The sequence below is a fragment of the Myotis myotis genome, unplaced genomic scaffold (genome assembly GCF_014108235.1).
Source record: "Myotis myotis isolate mMyoMyo1 unplaced genomic scaffold, mMyoMyo1.p scaffold_m19_p_3, whole genome shotgun sequence".
Lineage (NCBI taxonomy): Eukaryota > Metazoa > Chordata > Mammalia > Chiroptera > Vespertilionidae > Myotis > Myotis myotis.
The window spans coordinates 10,337,400-10,360,270 of record NW_023416335.1 but is presented as its reverse complement, the minus strand read 5'-3'; the positions used below and the strand labels follow the sequence as shown (position 1 = coordinate 10,360,270).

The 22,871-nt window shown below is 43.8% G+C and overlaps 1 protein-coding gene across 6 annotated transcripts in view; it reads right to left on the bottom strand.

Moving 5' to 3' along the window:
• MTUS1 (microtubule associated scaffold protein 1) overlaps positions 1-22,871 on the bottom strand; it is a 133,660-nt gene that overhangs the window by 85,158 nt on the left and 25,631 nt on the right. For all 6 annotated transcript variants that reach the window (XM_036301896.1, XM_036301901.1, XM_036301899.1 and 3 more), the window contains exons 2-3: positions 8,283-10,414; positions 4,463-4,658 (exon numbers count right to left, since the gene is read on the bottom strand). In XM_036301896.1, coding sequence (XP_036157789.1) covers positions 4,463-4,658; positions 8,283-10,271 — 2,185 coding nt within the window. In that variant the 5' untranslated portion in view covers positions 10,272-10,414. The remainder of the gene's footprint in view (positions 1-4,462; positions 4,659-8,282; positions 10,415-22,871) is intronic.

Below are 22,871 nucleotides of genomic sequence, written 5' to 3'. Positions count from 1 at the left end.
AGAATTAAATAAAATGATGCATTTGGAAAGCTTAGCACAGGGCTTGGCACCTCATTAGCACTCAAAACACATTACCACGGTTATTTTTTATGGAAAAAAACCTTGAGATATATTCTTTAAGAAGTGTTTTAATTGCATACAAATATAGAAACATCTGGGGCAACACATTAAAGTTAGCATTTAGAATAAGTATGAGGTGATCATTCCTGGTTTTTAATAATGAATTTATGTAAGCATGTGAATACATTTCTCGTAATTTTGCTTGTTCTCTGTCTCTCAAACTCTTGCCTAGAAAAGGCTAAAATGATATAAAATAAATGGAAACTATGTCAATTTCCTTTAACACTAAATACACAGAAATCAGTTTACATACAGAAAAGCAACTAAGAAGGAAACCACTTATTGTGAAAGAAGAGAAACCTACAGGACAGGCAAGTCATTACAGGTGGGATGTACTCCTGTTTGAGAGGAATTTATCCTATTAACCCACAAGAGACTGAATTAAAACAAAGGTATATTCTTTTGAAATGTTATTTTTCTTTCTCTAGAACAAAACTAAAGACCAGCTCTTTCCTGAGGCTTTTCTTTAGACTCTGGCATAATAAGGTGGGTCCCTGAACATTCATTCTTCTTTTCCCCAGAGTCCTAGAGGACACAGGGGCCTCTTCCACACCCCACCCAGCCCTGTGGCGCTCTGTGGTTGCTGCATCCTCTGTGCTTGCTGCATCCGCATGCATCAGCCCTCCCGGGCAGGGTAAAGGACCCACAGGGAAGGGAGTGCATTCCGTACAATTTCCCTCGTCCTGCCTGGCTCAGGCTGGTCCCTGGGAGGGGAGCTGCAGGTCTATCAGAAGGAGCACACACATTAATCATCTACAACCTGGTATCACCCCTGAAAGTGCTGGCAGACGTGTCTCTGAAAAACGCCTGAATCGATCATGAAGTGCCTACTAAGTGGCATTAATGTGCAATAACCGTGTAAAATCATTTACATCATGATAAACGGATTTAGATTTTAAGCCAAAGGCCTGAAAAGAGAAACGCCACAGGATCTAAACCATTCAGCTGGGCAGAAGAATTCTAACTGACCGAAACTCGTGGCCATCCTAATGGTGTTTCTTTTTTGTTTTCTTAAAATATATTTTTATTGATTTCAGAGAGGAAGGGAGAGGGAAAGAGAGACAGAAACATCAATGAGAGAGAGAATCATTGATCAAGCTTCCTCCTGCACACCCCACATTGGGGATCGAGCCTGCAACCGGGGCATGTGCCCTGACCAGGAATCAAACTGTGACCTCCTGGTTCATAGGTCAATGCTCAACCACTGAGCCATGCCGGCCGGGCATAACAGAGTTTCTTAGGCTACACCGTGAGGGTTAGGAGTACGGATGTAGAGCCCATGGCCTGAGCTGAATCCCACCTCTGCCACTTTCTAGCTGCCTAACTTGGACAAATTGTTTAACTTCTCTGTGATGGTTTCCTCATCTGTAAAATGGGGGTAAGCCTCACAAAACTGTGGTGAGGATTAAATGAATTTGTAGGTGAGATGATTAAGACAGAGCCTGAAACTTGGTAAGCATTTAAGAAGCGTGAGCTGCTATCATTGGCATTATAATTATTATTAAAAATAGTTTCCCCCACTATCTCATCCTATTTGAGTGGTTAAAACACACACACATACCCCCAAAGAAGCAACGGGCACTTGTGATTTGCTCTGTTATAATCCCTTGTAATCTGCTTTCGTATAAATGCCCTGGTTTTCCCCAATGGAAGAGCTTCATGGTGCTTAATTCCAATTCTTTCTCATACTCACTTTACCGCTTCGAGAAAGTGGCTATTTGAACTCCAGGCCTGGTTTTCGGCTTCGTCCTCTGAAAGGAGTCACTGAAACCCCAGGTCAGCTGGAGCATTCCTGCCGCTTACCTTTCAGTGCAGTAACTTTGTATGAGTACAGAGGATGTCCATCTGGTTTCGATTTTCTAATACACAAACATGTCATTGTACAGCGAATGGCAACATGCTCTCGGTGATCTGAGGGCACATTGTTCCTGCTCCTGGGTTCTGTTCTACTTTTCACTCTGTGGTGATTAAGTTTCCTGTCCCTCCAGCAAACACCGCTCCATGTACTGTGAGCATCCAAACAAGTGAGCTGCTGTTAACTTTTTAAAAACATAACACAGCATAATCAAGTCTTTCACTGAAAACCCATACAGCATCTGGTTACATTAAATTTTTTCCCCCATTTATATACGGGAAACCACCAAGTAAAATATAATTTCGTGTTTAACTCAGGTTGAAAACTCTGAATGTACAACTTAGTTATCATGCTTGTTTATACAGGTTAATAAAAGCTTAATAAAGTTCATCGTCTTTTTATTAAAACCAAACAGACCTATTTTTCTCTCTTTACAGCATTGCCATGATACAGTGTACAGTAAAGGGACTTAAAAAGGATTCACTCTTTGACGGGACCAATCATCTACATAAAAGAATCTCATCTTGTAAAACATGGAGGTGGGCAAAAGTAGGTTAATAATAATAAATAATAATGTGAGAATAAACTCTTTTGCATACTCACAACTGTAAACCTATTTTTGCCCACCCCTGTATATCCCGGGTATTGGCCACACCTCTTAAAAGCATGCGCACTTCAGGTTTTCTGGGATTTGAGCATCGTGTGGTCCAGCAGTAGCCACTACTCGGAAAATTGGGTGAGCTCCACATTGCCCCTAGAAAGATGACTCCAAAAGTTGACAGGGCCGCACGTTCTTAAACCCTCACACGTCACAGATACAAAGGCTGAAGGCCAGGGAGGGTAATGGACTTGCCCAGGCAGTTCTTGGTGCAAGAGTGATCCTGGAACCCAGGGCTCCTAACCACAAGCCAGGCTGCCATGTCATGGCACCTCCAGGCCACCAACCCACAGGCGCTCCTGACATCCAAGCAGGAAGAGGTCTCCCCATCCTCCGGCAAACTCCATGAGCCTTGTCTGGCAGCAACAACAGTAAGAACCAAGGCTTTCATCTCACTGATGTCTGAACTCCCCGTCCATGGCAATATCCAAAATAAGGATCATGCCTAGCCTGTCTGGCTCAGTGGTTGCACAGCGACCTATGAACCAGGAGGTCTCCGTTAGATTCTGGTCAGGGCACATGCCTGGGATGCAGGCTCCATCCCCAGTAGGGGGCGTGCAGGAGGCAGCTGATCAATGATTCTCTCTCATCATTGATGTTTCTATCTCTCTCTCCCTCTTCCTCTCCCTTCCTCTCTGAAATCAATAAAAATATATTTAAAAAAGCAAAAATAAAGAAACAAAAAAACAAAATAAAGATCGGTGCTTCTCCGAATTTTGGTCACTTCTCTCCTCCTTTTCTCCCAAAGGATGAAGGCACTGCTAATTTTTCTTCCTCCACCCATACCTCGTCCTGGGTCTGTGCCTCAGAACCTCAGCACCCTGGTGCCAGGCCTGCCTCTAAGTAAGTCATCCTTAAAACCCTTGTGCACGTTACAGGATTCCACCCAGGCTGCTTCATATCAGGACTGGAAAATAGATGCCAAGGTGTGGAGATGTCCAGAGATGCTCTGGGTTTTGGCTGGTTTGTTAGTTTCTGTAGTGTTCTCACATGTGTGAACACACAATGCTAGAGGCACTTTTTTTTTTTTTTTTTAGACCATTCAATTATAGTCGCTCTTTTTATAAGGAAACCTCTAAATCTCTCTGACATGCCTTTCATTTGCTCTAGGTTCTACCTGTTAAAATAGGGGTGTTCCCTGCAGGGCATTTTCCATGGCTTTCTGTCTCCGTCCCTACGACAGAGGCAACTCCTGGTCTGATTTGTAAGAGTAGCCTTCCATTCAGAGAAATCTGTGCATCTGCCAAATTTAGTAAGACACTTCACAGCTAGCTACTCTTGAAGCTCTCAAATTTCATAAACCGAATATGATTTTAAAACTACTACTTCTAAAATACAAACCAACAGAAATAAAAGTTCCTATTAGAAAAGCTTAACTTTTTAGTTGCTCTTATGTCCCTGAAAATTTCTTAAACATCTTACAGTAAAAATCTTTTTAAAGGCTAATCTTTTCACATGTGGTGAGGGTACATTGTAAGTTTAGCATATAACACTTAAGTGTTATTAAGCACGTAACCATTTTTAAAAATTTTTTGTAATGATTCATCTATAACAGGTAGCTGGCTATATATCTCTACACGAATGCTTCTGAATGGCTTGTGAGTGAGTTTCGTACACATAGATCTCTCCCCGCTGAGCCTGTGCATGGCTATGTCCCCGGCTTCTCCTACCTTCCCTGGTACGACGCTAGTCCACAAAGGTAAAGGCCTCATGACAGAACGCATCTGTTCTAAAACCAAAACCTGCCCTTCCGCTTTCCGACACGCCTAACTTTCCATGGGAATAATTCAAACACTGCTAGAAGGCACGCTGCAGTACTGTATGCTCACCAGAACCGGCCGCGCGCCTGATCCTCTGGTAAGATAAGGTCCGATCAGCACTGAGCGTTCTGCTGTTGCTGGTGCACCTCAAGCAGGAAGCAGAAGGGCCCACTTTGGCTTTCGGACCAGGTGCTATCCGCAAACTGGAGGCTTCGGGCTTGGGTGTACTCCTCCCTGCGGGGGTGGCAGTTTTTGAAGCAGAACCCTGCGAAGAAAATAATTAAAATGGGAGTTCAGATCACACCGTCCCCATGCTACCCCCTGTGGTGTTAGCTACGTAAATGAAACAATTCGTTTCTATGGCGCTGTCTTTTTAAAAAAAAAATTTTAATTTATTGAGAGGATATTGGTTAATAAAATTGAGTTTTTAGGCTGCAGATTTCAGACTCAAGACGACAACATCAACTCTTCTCTCCATTTCCATCCTCCCAACCTTCTCTACATGTTTCAGACTTGTCAGCCCCTACCATCATGTGGCATAAGCCAGTTCCTTAAAATCAACATTATATATCTTTCTATAGATACATATACACACACATATACATGCATCTTTATGTATTCATACACACATATGTCTAGCTATACACATATACATATTGCTATAGACTGAATGTTTGCAGTCACCCCCCCCCAAAAAAATCATAAATTGAATTCATAAATCTGCAATGTGAGAGTATTTGGACGTGGGGCCTTTGAAAGTTGATTAAGTCTTGAAGGGGGAACCCTTAAGAATGGGATTCATGCCCAAAAGAGACCCCTAAGTGCTCTCTTGCCACCTCCTGCCACATGAGGCTACAGGAGAGGAAGCGGGCTCTCTCTAGACACTGAATCTGCCGGTGCCTTCATCTACGCCATCCCAGCCTCCAGAATGGTGAGAAATAAATGTTGGTCATCCATCTTTTTAAAAAGAACAATTTGGTTAAACAGAGATGCCAGATGAATATTTAATTTTCATTTTTCCCATGAAGAAATTAAAGCTCTTCATGGTCTACTCTTAAAATCATCATTATCTGCCTCCTGTCCCCATCAGCGAAACTGTTCCCAAGGTGACCAATGACCTTATAGGCCTTCTCTGTGGCATTTGATGATGATGAGTCCAACTTTCCTAAATTTCTCGACACGGTTCTTCCTGGTTTTCTTTCCACCTGTCTGGTTATTCCTTCTCTGGATTCTGTTCTTCTAAGCCAGGGGTCCTCAAACTACGGCCTGCGGGCCACATGCAAATACAAATATTGTATTTGTTCCTGTTTTGTTCTTTTACTTCAAAATAAGATGTGTGCAGTGTGCATAGGAATTTGTTCATAGTTTTTTTTTAAACTATAGTCCGGCCCTCTAATGGTCTGAGGGACAGTGAACTGGCCCCCCCTGTTTAAAAAGTTTGAGGACCTCTGTTCTAAGCCTTTCAAGGCTAGCCAACATGAGGGTCCTAAGTTGGTCCTGTTCTTTTCTCTCACCATGTACTCTCCCTAGATGATTGTGTGCACTGTTTCAACCTCCTATACATCGTCATGTCCAAAGTCCACATGCCCAAGCGAGCAGTCTCTCTGGAATTTCCCAGAGAGCTAGCTTCTATCTGCACCTGCCCACTTGGCATCCTCCAGGCACCGCTACCCAACAATGTGGACAATGATCATGTGGCTGTGGTTTACTGATCCACATGAGTCCTTACAGGATGAAAACTACCATTTTAAGTTCAAAATGCATGCCTCAACCCGTTTAATCCTCATAACCCTACAAAGGTGGATGCGTTCATCACATTCTATTTTACAAAAGAAGAACGGAAAGCAGTTTCTAAAAGTAAACTCACTTCACCCATCCATCTCAGAACATCCCTCTTCCCATAGGCACCACAACATTCCCAGACACCCAACTTAAACAATAAAAGCTTCTTGTGGGTGCTTCTTTCTTAAACCCCGCTCCATGGCATCCTCTTCCTTCTCCAATGACCTTGTAGGCCTTCTGCATGGCACCCACCTCGGGGCAGGCCTGCATCATTCCTTGGCAGGATTACTGAAAACACATCCTCAGGATCTTTCTGGTCTCACCGGCCCCCAATTCATCTTGCACTCCACCGCAAAGGCAGTCTCTCTAGAGTCCAAATTAGGTTCAGAGCGGCTTCCCTCTGTCTTCCAGGTACAGTCAGCCTCTGAACAAGGCAGGCCAAGCCCTTTCAGACGTGTTGGCCCCTGCCGTCTTCTCCAGCTTACTGCTTATAGCTCTGCACTCCTGGCTCCCGTCACACTCACTGCCTGGAGTCCCCTGCATGGGGATACCCTGTTTCTTCATCTTTGTGCATGCTATTCCCTACACCCAGAGCGCCCTTCCAACGCATGCTTGCCCTTTAAGTTCCAGCTGGCGACTAACACAGTATCCCCCCCAAGAAGCCTTCCATGACTACTCTCCCCATCACCACCACCCCATTCTGACCCCTGCGGCACAGCAGCCCATATATACGTAATACCCTCAGTACTTAATACCCTTTTGGTTTATCTTCTAAAATTACCCACTGCAGCCCTAGCTGGTTTGGGTATTACCAGTGGACAGAGCATCAGCCTGTGGACCCAAGGGTCCCAGGTTTGATTCTGGTCAAGGACACGCACCTCGGTTGCAGGCTCCTCCCCGGCCTGGGCCCTGGTCGGGGTGCGTGCAGGAGGCAACCAATGGATGTGCTTCTCTCACACAGATATTTCTCTCTCTTCCACTCACTCTAAAAACCAATGGAAAAATATCCCCGGGTGAGGATTAAAATAAATAATAAATAAATAAGTAAAAATTACCCACTGCACTAAACACTATGCGATTGGCCAGGGGCTGTGTCTCTCTTTTCTACATCCCAACAGTCACCATCCCATGTAGCATGCAGCAGGTACCCCCCAAATGTTCCCGTTCTACATACAGGAGATGAGCGCCTAGGCCTTCCTCCAAGAGCAAATTCCCACAACATAAGCTGTCACCTGTATCCTCCCTTTCCATCAGGAAAAACGGAGCCTTGTGGAGACTAAGTAACTGCATGAGGTCCCTCTGCCAGTGAATGAGGGAGCTACAACTTGAAACCATGTCTAACTCCGGAATCCTTGAACTGCATGTGAATTCTTTTTTATTGTTGTTTAAAATGGAACTATAAAGTCCTCTCCCCTCTCCGCAAATATCTGAGAGTTGCTATAGAAAAAACACAGTTTTTCACTATAAGAAGAAAATGGGTTTATTTAATGTACCAGAAATCAAGTATGTTCGGGCTGCAAGAGACCTCAGTCATCACCTTGCGGGGGGTGGGGGGGGGGCCCTCAAAAGATGACTGGCCCCAAGTCACATGAGCGATCAGAGGCAGGGTCCAGAGTCCTCCTGCTCACCGGAGAGGACCCCACTCCCCAGAGCTGCTTCCTCACCAAGAGACCAGGTACTATTTCTATGTTGATACTGTGCCAGCATCCCCAGCCCTTCCTAAACTGTGGTCCAGTACATTTTAAAGTTCATAAAAAAGCCTTTTTTCCCGATAGATAGAAAACAATCAGATGTGTCACTTCAAATAACGAATTACACTAAAACAGTAAAGTAGCCGGTTCTTCTAGCTTACTATTATACCCAAAGGAACATTAATACTCAATACAAAATACTAAGCTTCAGGAATTTCTTTTCCCAAACGTGCAGGTTTCCAATTAACCCTCACAAATGCACCGGCAAGAGAAAGGATGACTGGCTAGTGTATTAACAACTGAAAGCAAATGTACACCTAGCTCTGCAATGTGATTGACAATTAGTGGGTAACCAGCTGCTAATACAGCCCGAGTCTCCCCCACCACTCCCTGAAGCAGGCAAAAATCTTACTTACCAAAAACAGAGACCCATACTCAAAGGTCTCATTCAAAATGTCCTTCTTTAGGTCTTGTTTTTCTAGAAGGTCCCCATTTTCCCGTTCGCCCTTCTCTTCAGGGCTAATCCTCTGGATGTTGGACACGTACGTCATTTCCAAGCACTCCGGGCTTTCCATGGTCACCGAGAACAGGCCCCTGCACTTCTGGAGAAACGAAGCCACGGACCCAGGCTCGCAACCCGAATTAGAAGAACTGGCTTTGTCAACATCTTCCCGATTCGATTTCAGGGCAGGTGTTGTTCTTGAAACCTTGTGGGAAGCATTTTTAGAATGAGTTGCAACACGCTCAGCCTGGCTCGTGATGAGTTTATTCAACTGCTGCTTCTGCGTCTTGTTAATTGGGGTTTCTGTTTTTGTGTCTGCGTTCAAGTCGGATCTCCGTGGTTTGCTCAGCACCGTCACCTGTCTCGAGGAAGACACCGACGAGGGGGACGAGGAGGCACTGGCCAGCTGAGGTCTGGGTGTGACCTTTGGCAAAGCAGGGTCGTGGGGCTGCAATGCAGGCCTCGACATCACTTTTGCTTTGACATTCTTGAAGTTCGGTCTTGGGTAACTTATGATTTTGTTCTTTCTGACTTTGCTGCCTATCGGGGTATTTGCTTTGGTCGTTGGCTTTCCTAGGTTCGGTTTAGAAAGCTCTCGGTGACCCTTCTCCAGGTTGCTACATTTCTCCGTCGCCTCGACGGGGGAAACAAAAAAGGTTGCATTCAGGGGGTTGGGGATTGACGTGGACATGCAAATGGTGTCATTTGCACTAATGACCATATCGTTTTCATCCCAAGTCAGTTCAAGTGAATGTCCAGGGGGGCTACCTGGGACCAGTTCTATGGTATGATTTTGGATTTCCAGGTCCTCTTCATGGGGGGCAATCTGTGTGTGTTCGGCCCCGGTGACTTTGGGTTCCGGGCACAGCACTGGGGCTGTGCTGTTATCAAAAGCTGGCACCAGGCAAGGGCATTTGTCATCGATAAGACAACCAGACACTGTTTCTCCTAGATTTTGGCCCATTTCCTTTGGCCCATATGAGCTCGCTGAATGTAGTTCATCGTTAGATAAACAAAAGAACTCCTTTACTGCAGACCCGCTGGGAACATCCATGCCATCAGAAACTGGTGTCAGGGCGTGTGCCTCTTTCTCTCCAACTAGTCTTTGCTGTGGCCCATCTGTGTACTCACTGGTGACATTTCCTGAAGAATACGGACAGGCATTTCCAGCATCTGGAACAAAAGCCTCAGTTTGCATCAGCACCTCAGAAAACGCTGTGTACATTGTGCCCTGGGCCTCTGAGGCTGTGGCCGCAGGGCTTTTAAAGACGCCTCTATCATAACTCGTCCCTGTCACGTGTGTCTTATCAGAATGGGAAGATGGGCAAACGGAACAGGATAGAGATGTATTTCCACTTCTCATGCCAGTTGGTTGCAGGCTCCCAGAGGCGTGCAGAGACTGGCTCTTTCCCACGGCGTGGTGTTCTGCAAAGGCGCGGGTAGCGTTATCCACTCTCATGTCAAAGGTCTGGTTTAGCTGCAAGGCATCTGGGCAGTCTGCACAGCTCCAGTCGCCCTCTTGGGGTTCCCACGCAAAAGGCGGAGATGTCTCCTCACTCTGGCCCTGAGGGGACCGTAGGGAATGACAGCTGCTATGCGGGTACCTGGGCTTCCCTGTGACTACAGCGTGTGCGGGACCAGAGAAATCAGTTGGAGCCTTTTGGTGATCAAGTTCTTCGACACACTGGGCGTTTAAGGCCACGTTTTCACCACCGTCCGCAGCAGCGTTGGCCTCATAATCCACCACCATGTCGTCTGGGTTGGCAGCATGCCAACAGCCTGCTGAGCAGCTCGGCGAAGGTGGTGGTTTGGGGTGGTATGCATAAGTGTTTCCATTTTTGTCGCTGACAAATAAGGGCTGCAGGTCGTCCTCTGGCTTGTCTCCTGAACTAAATTCATTCATCCTGAAGATGAACTCAAAACCTCGGCCACTTTAGTTCTTTTTTAAATCCTTTCCAATGAGAGGGAAGGAAAAACTGTCCATCTTCGATGTTCTTCTCAGCACAGTTGACAGCTTCTTAGTCTGAGATGTTCTGAAGCTGTTCCCTGGAAGAAATAAGATATTTAACTCACGGACATGTTAGAAAAATGAACAAGTCACCACTTGACTCATTTCAGTCACTTTGTTTTTTTTTACGTTTAGGACCTACAATTACGGATGCGGGTAATTCAGGTATCATTAGCTAAAGTATCACCCCTTTTCAAAATGCTTTCATATCTTGAGGCGAGTGCCTCACTCTCCTACCCTAGTCCCAGCCCTGCCCACATAGGGCACAAGCTCCCCGCTGCCCCCCAGGAGCAGGCCCTGTTCCCACAGGGGAAGGGGGGTTGGCCTGGAGGTGCTGTTCTGCACTACAGTGACAAAGTGGGTCAGAAAGTCTCTGTCCCTCAAACTAGCTCTCATCTAAAATTCACCTATCATTATAGATGAAGTCCTGTCATCACAATTCATCTATAATTTCATCTATGACAACCTGCCCACCTTACTCTTTTTCTTATTTCTCAAATGGTTCATAATCAGAGAGAGAAGAAGGTAGGAATGATATTCAAAAGAGTGAACGAGCAATCCTGACCGTGTCCTGGCCGCAGCCCTGGAGCAGGGCCCGGGAGGCCAGCCCCTGGGGAGCCAGGCATGTCCCCTTCGGTTCCTGGATGCTGAAGAGGCCCAAGGACTCACCCAGAAAAGGCTGCGGTGGCTGATGAACCCGAAGAAGCACACAGGGCTTCGGGCAACAGCCATTCACCTACCACTGCAGGAGACCATCTCTACTTTAACAATCAGCCACTCGGAATAGCAGTCTTGAAAAGGGGATATTATTAATTGAGCCCTCTCCAAACTGTAAATATGTTACCTAGGCAATGAGCCATGAGACATAAACAAGGAGTCAAGTTTATGGGAGCAAACCACACGTGGGGTAACTAGGGCTTCTGTCCTGGGGGCAAGGTGGATGGCACTTCGGTTCAGGGTACGAGCCAAATGTTTTCCTCACATTGGTGGTTTGCAGCCTAAATCCTGCAATCCAGCTCACTTTTCCAGCTGGGATGTTGGTGTTAAAATAGCACAGACTGGGCAAGAGACATTAGGCCTAAAAGCATTCATTCTTTTAACCTGAGTGGAACACTGCTTTGTCCACAGGGTAAGTGTTTCCACAGGAGGAGGACTGCCCAGGTAACTTCAAGGAAACCTGGCCTGGGCTGTACTCCTGAAACACAGCCATTTGGGCCGTGGCAGTGGACAGGCTTTGAGCAGGCAGCCTCCAGGTGCAGGCCACATGGCTAGACCTTGAACGGCGCTGGCAGTTGCACCCAGGCACCAGCAAGGCCGCAGAGAAGGGCAGCAGGCGCCAGTGAGCACAGCTGCAGCCTCAGGGAACAGAGTGGACTCAGGCCCTTTGCTCAGTGGTGAGCAACATAATATTTACTGCTTTAAAGTGGCCACGCAGAAGGCTTCTGTGTGTCTTGTAGAAAACTAGAGTATTTCCAGCTCTAAACTGTTAATAATAGGTCCGGTGGGCTATGCTGCATGGGATACCCACAATTCCATCACGCATTAGAAGACAAGGAGGAAATGATGGGTGGGGTAGGCTGGAACCCATGTGGTTTTTCCAGTCTCAAGAGTCAACCCCCCTCACACACCACACACATGCACACTCTCTCCCTCTATGGTTTCCAATTGGGGTTTGATTGGATAATTAAATATTAAGGATAAATCTTCCCCAGGAGGCAGGTTTCTTAGACTTAAGTAATTGCAGAGTGAGAGGCAGGAGCAGCAGCTATAGGTGCACACCCCTGAAAATGCGAGAGAGAGAGAGAGAGAGAGAGAGAGAGAGAGAGAGAGAGCGCCAAAGGTGTGTCCTAGGCAGGGGCCCACCTGGTGCAGCAGGACGGTCTTCAGAAACACTAAACACTGTTCCAAGAACTGGGTTCTAAGAATGTAATTTTCCCTGCATTAGTATTTCAGGATTAAGGGACTGGCTTGTTTTCAAACTGCGGTGGTTGCAGGGAGGGGGGAAGAGGCAGTTCTGTGATCATCTGTGGCCTCTGCACACACTGGGTGCTGAAGTAGCACAGCTGAACTAAGAATTGGCAGTAGCTCCAGCCTTCTCCTCCCTCCCCTTTATCCAGGGCCGGGGGGAGAGGAGGTATGTTCTAAGACCCCCAGGGATGCTGAAACCATGAATAGTACCAAATCCTGTACATATTATGCATTTTCCTATACATACATACATAACCATTTAGGCACAGTAAGAGGTTAGTGACAATAACTAATAAAACAGAACGATTATAACAAGACACTGTAATAAGAGTTATGTGAATGTGGTGTCTCTCCGATGACTGAAACGTCTACAGCGCGGAGACACTGGACAAAGGCATGACTCAGTCTCGGGTGGGCAGAGAAGGATGGCGCAATATTTCATCATGCTACTCAGAATGCCATAAAATTTTAAAGTCGTGAATTGTGTTTTTTTCTGGAATTTTCTAATATAATATTTTCAGACTGTGGTTAAGCACAGGTAACAGACCACGGAAACCAAAACTTCAAATGAAGAGGGACTACCCTACAGCTGCATTCGTAGAAAATGAGTGCATTCTTCAAGTCCCTGTATGGACTGGCAGTCTGGAATCCAGGACACGGTTCCATTATTGAAAAAACAAAACAAAACAACACATAAACAATTGTTAGGTTCCCAGACAGCCAACCGATGACATATGAACCCGTAATAGAGCCCAACTGTCGCCCAATGATACTGCTATTTCCCCCAGAATTATGCCAAATACAGCCAGCGTCACACACGGGGCCCTAGATGTCAGAAACACATGTCCTCCGCCATAGGCACAGCCTCTACATAAGTAAATCTCTCTCTTCTCTCTAATGGGCAGAGTGCAGACAGTAATTACTCTTCACCCGACCACGCAAAGAGAGTGATGTCTTGCTCTATGTTTCCCAGATGGCGAGAGTGTCTGCATCCTCGCTCCGCCGGCCCACACCTGCAGCCCAGTTGTGCGCGCAGTGGCAAGAGAAATCACATTCCCTCCAGATTTCTGCTCCCTACTTGCAGAGACAGCAGAAGTTAAAACAGTCCTTCATTTCAAGAATGAGCCGCAGTGGAAAAAATTATTTGAGGTGAAGATCTTGGTATAAATACAAAAGTATCTTTACCTGGGGAGAAGCCTACATAGGTAGCAACGAACAGTTCAAATGCTCAGCAGTACTGGAAACAATGGAAAAGAGGTTTGCCTCTTATTATTAATCTCATGTGAGTCTGGAATCTTAAACTCTACAGAGGTAAAGACGCTGGGGCATAGCATGAGCACGTGCTATCAACCCCTCAGGATAGGGTCAGTTTTGCTGCAATAATGAACAGCCCCAAGCCCTGGTTAGGGTGGCTTAATTGGTTAGAGCACCTTCTAGGGCACCGAAGGGCCATGGGTTCCATTCCTGGTCAGGACACATATCTAGGTCGGGGCATGTATGGGAGGCAACCAATCGATGTTTCTCTCTCACACCAATGTTTCCCTCTCTCCCTCTCCCTTACTCTCTCTCTCTGGATCAGTGAAAAGTATATCATCAGTGAGAATTAAAAAATAAAATAAACACCTCCATGGGTGTTGGCAGGGAACTCGGCTCATATTCATGGGCAACCAGGGACCTAGGTTGACTGAGGCTTCATCGCAACAAAAATGTCCAGTCAGCAGACGTTAGGACAGGACCACAGCAAAGCTTCTACTCCAGCGGTTCTCAACCTGTGGGTCGCAAACAATGAAAATACATCCTGCATATCAGATATTTACATTACGATTCATAACAGTAGCAAAATTACAGTTATGAAGTAGCAGGGAAAATAATTTTATGGTTGGGGGGCACCACAGCATGAGGAACTGTGTTAAGGGGTCGCGGCATTAGGAAGGCTGAGAGCCACTACTCGCTCTTAGCATTCCTGCCTAAAAGCGACACACGTCTTCTGCTCACATTCCACAAGGCAGGCTACCGTTTACCCAAAAGTAAGAGAACCTGAAATCTCTGTGCAAAGCATGAAGGTAGTCAGGGGAGAGTTTATTTTGCATTAATTATACCAACATTCAGTATAGAGTGCATTGCATCAAATTATGCACCTTCACTGACATTGGCATGCCTGACACTACAGCTCCTCTGTCCAAATTATACCATTTCAGTCGATATCATTTATCAGCGAGTCCCAGCTTTCAGGAAAGAAAAAAGGGAAAAAAGGTGAGGCATAGTGAAGGCTTCTGTCTGTCACCACTATCTCATTGTTCTTCAAACGTAAGGTGCTTTTAATGACCAGTAACTGGCAGAGACTCACTGGTCACCAAACTCATTTCCTTTTTCTTTATTTCTTTTTTTCTTTTTTAAATAAAACTGAAAGCACATTCTATTAACAAAAACAAATCAGTATCAGTGCAATTTTAAGAACAAGATCAGAAACTTGGCAGCTAACAGATAACTGAATGCCCGCAGAGTACCACATGCAGTACGCCCCGTGCAGAGGTAGTCAGCACCCTTGATGAGACGCTGAAGAAATGGGAAACTGTTTCCCGCCCCCATCCCAAGAGCCACAGACAAGTCCCCTTCCTCCAGATCTCTTCCTGTTCCCGCTCCCTAATAAATGAAAATGACCAGCCCGCTGAGTGTCACTGTGATATTTTAGAATAGCCATATTATAACAACCAGCAGCGGCCTAAACATGACTGTTCTGCACAATAGGCTATTCGAGTGACTGCTGTGCCCTACATCTGGATGGCAAGCAGCTCATATGGCAGCAGAAAGGCAGAGGGCCAGTAAGGATGTCTCCAGGAAAAACACAAGAACAAACAGTGAAAAGCTTTAACCAACTGAGAAATTGAACAGAGGGGAAACTGAGAGTGCTTTTGGAGAATCGGAGCTGTTTCTGCCAGATATTCAAAGAAAACAAAGTGAAAGGGTGGGGGAGAGTAGGGGTGTAGTTGTACAAGAAGGGAAACAGCATCCTAATACACTCAGGCACAGACACAGTGTCCACATACCCATATTTTGTTTAAAATATGGATGTAAATAAAAAAAAATAATGAAGAGAGGAAATGGGGTTGCCTCGGAGAATAGACAGTGGGCTGTTCTGTTATATAATCCTTTTACTGTATTAGCCATTATTTGTCTTCTTAAACTCTGAGCACATGATAAGAATTAAAGAATTATGTAAAAGGATTATTTTGAATCTTTATCATCTACCCAGTTTGCTCCTTCAATATGAATCCCCCTAGTTCCTTTTGAAATTCTCAACAGCTTAGCTCTTCTCTGAGCTTTAGGAAAAGCTCAGAGTGAAACTACAGACTCCACAAACCAACTGGCAGACTTGAGCTGCCAGTGGCCTTTTTCTGAACCTGAGACTAGTGAATTATTCAGTGGCTGCTCTACCCTGTGCATCCTGATTGGCTACTGGAACCTGCTCATTTTAAGCCAGTATTCATGCCTCCACATTTTTCTGCTATTACCTCTAGCCACTTTCGGGGCTACCTATGGACCATCAAGGTCAATTGTCAAATTCTGCTCTAATTATATGTCAAAGCTAAGAGGCTGTCTTGTAAAACACATTCTAATATCAGAAACATTATAATATGAAAATACGTGTGTTTTAGAAATTATGAAGTATAGCAATTTATTAAAACAGAGCTCAACACTTCAAAGTCATGGACTCTCAGAGTTAGAAGTAGCCTTAAAAATAATCAATGGAATCTTAACACTAATCTGACACTTAAATCTTCTTAGACTATAATTAGTCAAATGTCTGCCCAACCCGGAGAAAGTAGCATGGTTCTAGGCAATTCTGACTTCCCTTGTCTAGACATTCCCTGTCCAAAGTCATAAAGCATACTACAGTATTGGGAATTCCAAGTCTAGCCACAGGAGACAGAAAACCTCAGATGAGTGGCAAAAAACAAGACAAAGGTTTAGTTCTGTCTCATGGGAAAGGTTGTCCAGGATTAAGGAACCAGGTGTCAGGGACCCAGGCTCCACCTTTCTCATTCCTCTGCTCTGCATGATCTCAACCTATGGCCCAAAACAGATCTATCTGTGTTTCATTTAAGGGGTAGAAGAAGGGTGAGGAGGCAACAAGTGTGGAAGCTACCTCCACATAACACCACACGCCAATGGCTACAGCTCAATCACATGGCCATACCTCCCTACACAGCATGCTGGGAAATGGAAACCAATACAGGCTCCTGTACCCAGCTAAAATCTCTATAACCATACAGAAGCGGACAATAGAGCCTGAAGGACAAGTAGCCACCTCTGCCACACTTACCGCAGACCCAATGCCCTACGCTACAGGGCATTGCTCTTCACTAATAAGAGTCTAGGTTTGTGCTTAGACCTCCATGGTTATCTATTACATTTCAATGGAGATTTTTCTAGAAATCCGCTTTAAACTCAAATTCACTCTGAAGGTGCCTTGCTAGACTCAGGGGAAAAGATCTTTAAGAGAGAAGGTCCTTTCACAGTTTGCACATAGATGTCACAGTTATGACAACTCTAGCAGTGGGCCTATAGGCCCTCAAGAGGGATCTGGATCCCTTTAAACATTTTAACGTAACAGAAAATTTTAGTTTCTTTTCATAAAGATAGTCCATCAAGCTGATTTCCAGTCTGGTTTTGCTCTTCAGTGAATACAAGCCCTTGAATGGTTCCCTCACGTGTGATTAATGGCAGTTATGCTTGCGGATCTTGGAATAAAATTTGTAATACAATCCAAAACTGCAGACTGATAAAATCTCAAAATAAAGACAATCTGAGATACTCTTTGAAACGAGTACGTGGTGTCCATCATGTGCTGGGCACAGGTAGGTTCTGGGCTGCTGCAGACTGGATGAGAATCAGTTGTGCAGAACGTATGACTAGCAATGAGATAAGGGCTGGACTATGAGAGCTGAAGGAATGAGCAGACCATACCTGAGAGAAGATTTACAATTGCTTAGGGGAGTTAGGGGGTAAATCAAGTAGAAATGGAAGGACAGGCATCTGGCCAGCATGGTTCAGTGGTAGAGCATCAACCTATGAACCAAGAGGTCACGGTTTGATTCCCAGTCAGGACATATGGCCAGGTTGTGGGCTCGATCCCCAGGGGGGTGGGGGTGGGGGACAGAAGGAAGCCAATCAATGATTCTCTTTCATCATTGATGTGTCTATCTCTCTCTCCCTCTCCCTTCCTCTCTGAAATCAATAAAAATCTTTTATTTTTTAAAGAGCCAAAAAACAGACAGGCAGTGTAGCCAGAAGCAGTCACTACGGCTCCTAAGTGTGAAGGGACTGGGATGGATGGAGACAGTTAAGAAGCACAGAGTGGCGGCGGGTGGTATGAAGGGCAGCAGTCAGTAGGCTCAAGAGTTGGTCTTCTATTCTGGGGCCGATGTGAGCCTGCCAAAGCTGAGAGGATGGATATAACACTCTGGTTTGGCTGAATGTGGCAGATGTCCCGGTGAGGAAGGACCGATGGCAGGAAACGGTGCGGATGGATCTGAACTGACCCAGCGGTGATGAGAGGGAAGGAAGACGAAGCCAGGCAAAACTCAAAGGTTCAGCCCTGCCTAGCCAGTTTGCTCAGTGGTTGGAGCATTGGTTGCAGACTCAACCCTCCTGCCCTGGTCGGAGCAAGTGCAGGAAACAACCAATCAATGTCTCTCTCTCTCTCACATCGATCAATGTCTGTCTGTCTGTCTCTGTCTCTCTCTCTGTCTTTCTCTGTCTCTGTCTCTTCCCTTCCCTTCCACTCTGTCTAAAAATCAATGGAAAAAATATCCTCTGGTAACAACAACAAAATCACACACACACACACGCACACACACACGCACGCACACGGCGTACACACACACACACACACCTCAGCTCTGTGTCATCTGCACAGCACAGTGGAGAGCTTGCCCCACAGTGACTGCTGGAGACATGACTATTGAATTAAACTTCATTTTAAGAGACTATTTTGCTTATATTGACATTCTCAGGTGGAAGTGCAGCAGGTAGTACATAGGAAAGATGCATAAATAATCACATACTAGGAAAATACAAAAAGGAATTAAGCTTTTAGCATAAATTTTAAGAGTTCTACTATATTTTCTCTGTTTTAAATAAACTAACAGGAGTAGGATACTAATTCTGAGTGCACTAGGTGCTAAAACAACAAAATATAAAGGAGATGTTCAGAGGATGAATAAGAGATCTGGGTTAAAATAAATAATGTATTAAGCGAAGAAACAAATAGTTTAGTTTGATCATCTAATGAAAAATAACTCATTTGTTTCTAAAACATACAAACTTAAGAGTTTTTAAGTGAAGATACTACTCAATAATGAACCCTATTAGAGAAACTTTGCTTATGCCATGGTAAAACAACGAAAACAAATACCTCAACAAAAATATATCACCACCGTTCCCCATCCACCCCTAAAACCACATGAGGTTTGTATATTTAAAGTATCTTTAAGACCCAGCACTTCACTAATTAGAATATTTTTCTAGGAATAACCAAGTATTCCCAAGTTTCCTAAAAGTAGTAGAAGCCCCTCCCCTCCAAAACAAAACAAACCAACCCAGTTACTACAAGACTATCAGCAGATAACAGAAAATGTATCCCAAACTGATCTAAAACACCAGAAAAACCTTTTAAATCATCCAAAGGAAAATATCTATTTTTATACTAATGAAGATTAAATAATTAACCTATATTTTATTTAAACTTCATGGATAAATAACATTTTTTAAGCTATGGTTGCATTTTAATGAGAATGGGCATCTGAAAACTAACTTAATCTGTTGCTAATACAGCACAGTGGGTCTTTCCTGGATAACTCACATACAAGACCATTTAAAGCCTTCTGGGGATATGAAGGTGGGCCCTGGGCTGGCCTGTAAGGACACCAGTGCCTCGCTAAACTCTGCTAGAAGAACCAACACAAAGCCAATTAACTGGCCTGCTGAAATTCAAGAATTCTTATTCCTGGACTTCATTCCAAAAATATACTTTTATTCCAAGATTTTCTGGCTAAAGAATTTCCTAAAACCTCAAAACCATATGGAAAAACCCACACATCACAAATTCTTAAAACTGCATTCCTAAAAACTTAGTAATTTTACTACATAGTTTCACATTTTTTCCTTTACAAATGAGTACGTTTCAGGATAGCCTATATTCTTTAAACATATCATAAAACAGCAGCAATAAGAAGGTTGTGTTCCCTTAATCCTCATATCTTGTTGCTAAGATAGTGTGAAAGCCAAACTGGCAGGTTAAACATGCTCAGAGCATTTTAAATCATAAATATTCAAACAGTTCTAGTTTGAAACTGGCCTCATTCATTTATTCTCTATTCAAGTATATAAGTACACACACACACACACACACACACCACGTGTGCACTCAGAGCTATAACCAAAAAGAAAACCAAGGATCCAGACATTTCAGATGACATAGTAAACTAAAATTTATATGGAGTAATTTCCTGCACACTCCATGCTATTGCAGATGTGACCATTAAGCGGCCATGGTCAGTAGTAACAATATATTAAATTTTTACATATTGACTAATGAAAGTTTTTGTACTTGGCAACTTAAGCTCAAAACAAAGCACCACATTTTATTCTTTTCCTCTCCAAAAAGTAGGTGAAAGTGTATTCACATTTGTTCATCATAATCCTTGCATTTTCACACATTCTAGAATTTATCCTGAAGGAGTGCTTCAATATGATAAATATCACAAAACGTAAAGAGATGAAAAGCATTTAAGATTTTAAAAGCAGCTGATTTTCAAAAGTATCACTCCTAAAACCTAATCAACTCTAGTGCTTTTGCTTAAGTTAAACAGCCCAAATCAAGTACATCAAGGTAACTTACGTACGTTCCTCAGAATATCAAAATCGACAGCTATGAAAGTAAGCAAAAGAAAGTAAGTTATTTATCAAAAAAAAAATCGCTTTTGGTTGCACCTAAGAGACTGTCTTCTCAGACAGCAATGCAGAAGCCACGGCCAGACTAAAAGAAATCGGAACACCAGACATAAAAGGAATCCTCTCCTGAGACCACGGTTATTCAGACAGCTCGGCCTTGCAGCAGGAACACGGCTCAGTGTAATGACTTTTTTCCCTGAACCGAAGAATTTCCCTTGGACTCTCTGCCAACAAAACATCACAGACTTTTCTGAGGCTCAGAGGCGGAAAACTCGTACGCAGATGTTTCTTGGTCATACTTTACACCACTTACAGTAAAACCCAAAATAAAACAAAAACGGAGAGTTCTGTAAAGTAAGCAACTTTCTGGTCTGCCCAGACCATCCCTGAAAACCAGAGGGACTTCTGCTTGTCAGATTAGATCAGCATTCACTGTGACTGGTGACTGCTTCTGGATTAAAGGGCCCAGAACAGCCTGTGATTTGGACAATAAAAATAGGGGGGGGAGGGAGGAGTTTTAAAGGAAGGATGTTAAGTATGCAACTATATCACAATAGGAACTCGATTTAAGGTGTAATATTTTTAAGGTATATTCTTTTATTTATCTACAATTTTACTTCTATTTCCTATACTAATAAATTCTTAGAGGAGTTTCATATCCTTTAAACTTAGGAAGTTCTACATACTCAAGAAATTCTCAAATTAATAAGTAATATATTTTATGTGTAAGAGAAAGTTCTAGAAAGATAAGTACCATACCATGATAATGGTTCACCACCACTCCCTCAGGTGGAAGGGGCATCCACATTATAAACCTGCTTCATACATTTCTACTATTATCTAAATATTTATAATTACTTTTGGAATCTTATGCAAGTACCAACATATTAAAAATATACTTAGGCGCCCATGGAAAAAAAGACACATGTTTCTGGGCTGTCCTTTTTTGATCAAAATTTCTCTCACTGAAACTGAAATGAAAAGATCTGGAAATCATTTATTCAGGATCTTGGGCCAGCTATCTGCTCTTTACAACATGAATAACCAGTGTCATCATCAACACTGTTACTTTATAAAATAGCCAATGTACATAGCTCCTGAATAAATGGGACTTTCAAATTTGAACAGCAGATGGTCCAATTCAGACAGATACATGCCAAGAAGTCTTACATGCAGGCAGTCTACACACAAAGTCAAACACACAACAGATAAACTGCTCCTGAAATAAAACATGACTCTTCTTCACAAAGGTAATTTTTCTCTTATCCTGTAAAGAGGGCCCATTAATGGACGAGGGGTTGGCCAACACTAATGACTGATTCATCTTCCAGTGTGGAGAGTATTGGAGTTCATTCAATCCAACCTACTGGCTCTGTATGTGAGAAAACTGTGGCCTAAAGAGAAACAGTTCATTTCTGGTTCTGCCTCCATTGTGTAACTCCAGGAGTCACCATTCACACACATCTCATGGAAAAGAAACCCCAGCAGTACCATTTACATTAAAGGTGATGGTAATGGTGCTCCTAGAATCATGCAATGTAGGAGCCCTATGAGTTCCAAGTTCATACAACTATTTAGAGACAGAACCAGGATTAGGAACTCTTACCTCCAGCCCCTTTGGCTCACCACCATCTTGCCATATACAAATATTGGGGATGAGGGGGCAAAAGGTAATGGTGCACTTAAGATAACACCCCAATTTTTAACCCTCTTGAACACTATGCATGTAACCTAAATGGCAGGAATACCACAGACTAATTTGCATTAAGGACATTAAATGTACTAAAATGAAAGCCTATAGAAAGTAGAGATGAGCCTACAGAACAGAAAAACTTTTAAAAAAATATAAAGATGCCCTACCCCAATGTAACGTATTAAATAGTCTGTGTCCCAAAGCTACAGGCGAGAACAGGAGTAAATACTACCCTTGTATTATCCTGCATCCCTATTGGTCTCAATCTCTCACCACAGAGGAGATAAATCAAGAGATTCATAATTACAACTGTCATGTGCATCTGCTAAAACAAAATGATCTGGTCCAACTTCATCCCTATTGATGTCATACCAAGGAAGCACTTCTGGCTACAATCCCTGATGCCAATTAAGATAAGAAACCAGTACATTCAGTTCCCTACTGGGTCTCACAAGAGATTAAATTTTTCTACAAGGGAGAAACTAGGCCAAAAACTAAATACCGCCATATGTTCAACCCTTTTCGTAACCCAGTATCACTCAGTGATTCAGAAGGCACTAAGTGAGTAAAAGGGTCTAAGAACATTACTCAGTAAACAGGCAGAGTGTCATTCTTTAGTTTTCTGAAACTGCACAACCACCTGTGATTTGTCACAAAGAAACAGGGGGGTAGGAGGTAGGGAGAAACTAAATGGGCACAGGTCTTTGAAAAAGCAGTGTCTTAGGAACTGAGGGAAGATTACAGAGCAAGACTATTGTCATCCAGGTAAGAGAACTGAAAAGAGATTAGTCCTCCAAAGACAAGAGCTTCTATGAACTAAATCAGCCCTCAGCTTCCTAAGCACGTGTGACCAACACCCACACACAACTTTCCCTCTT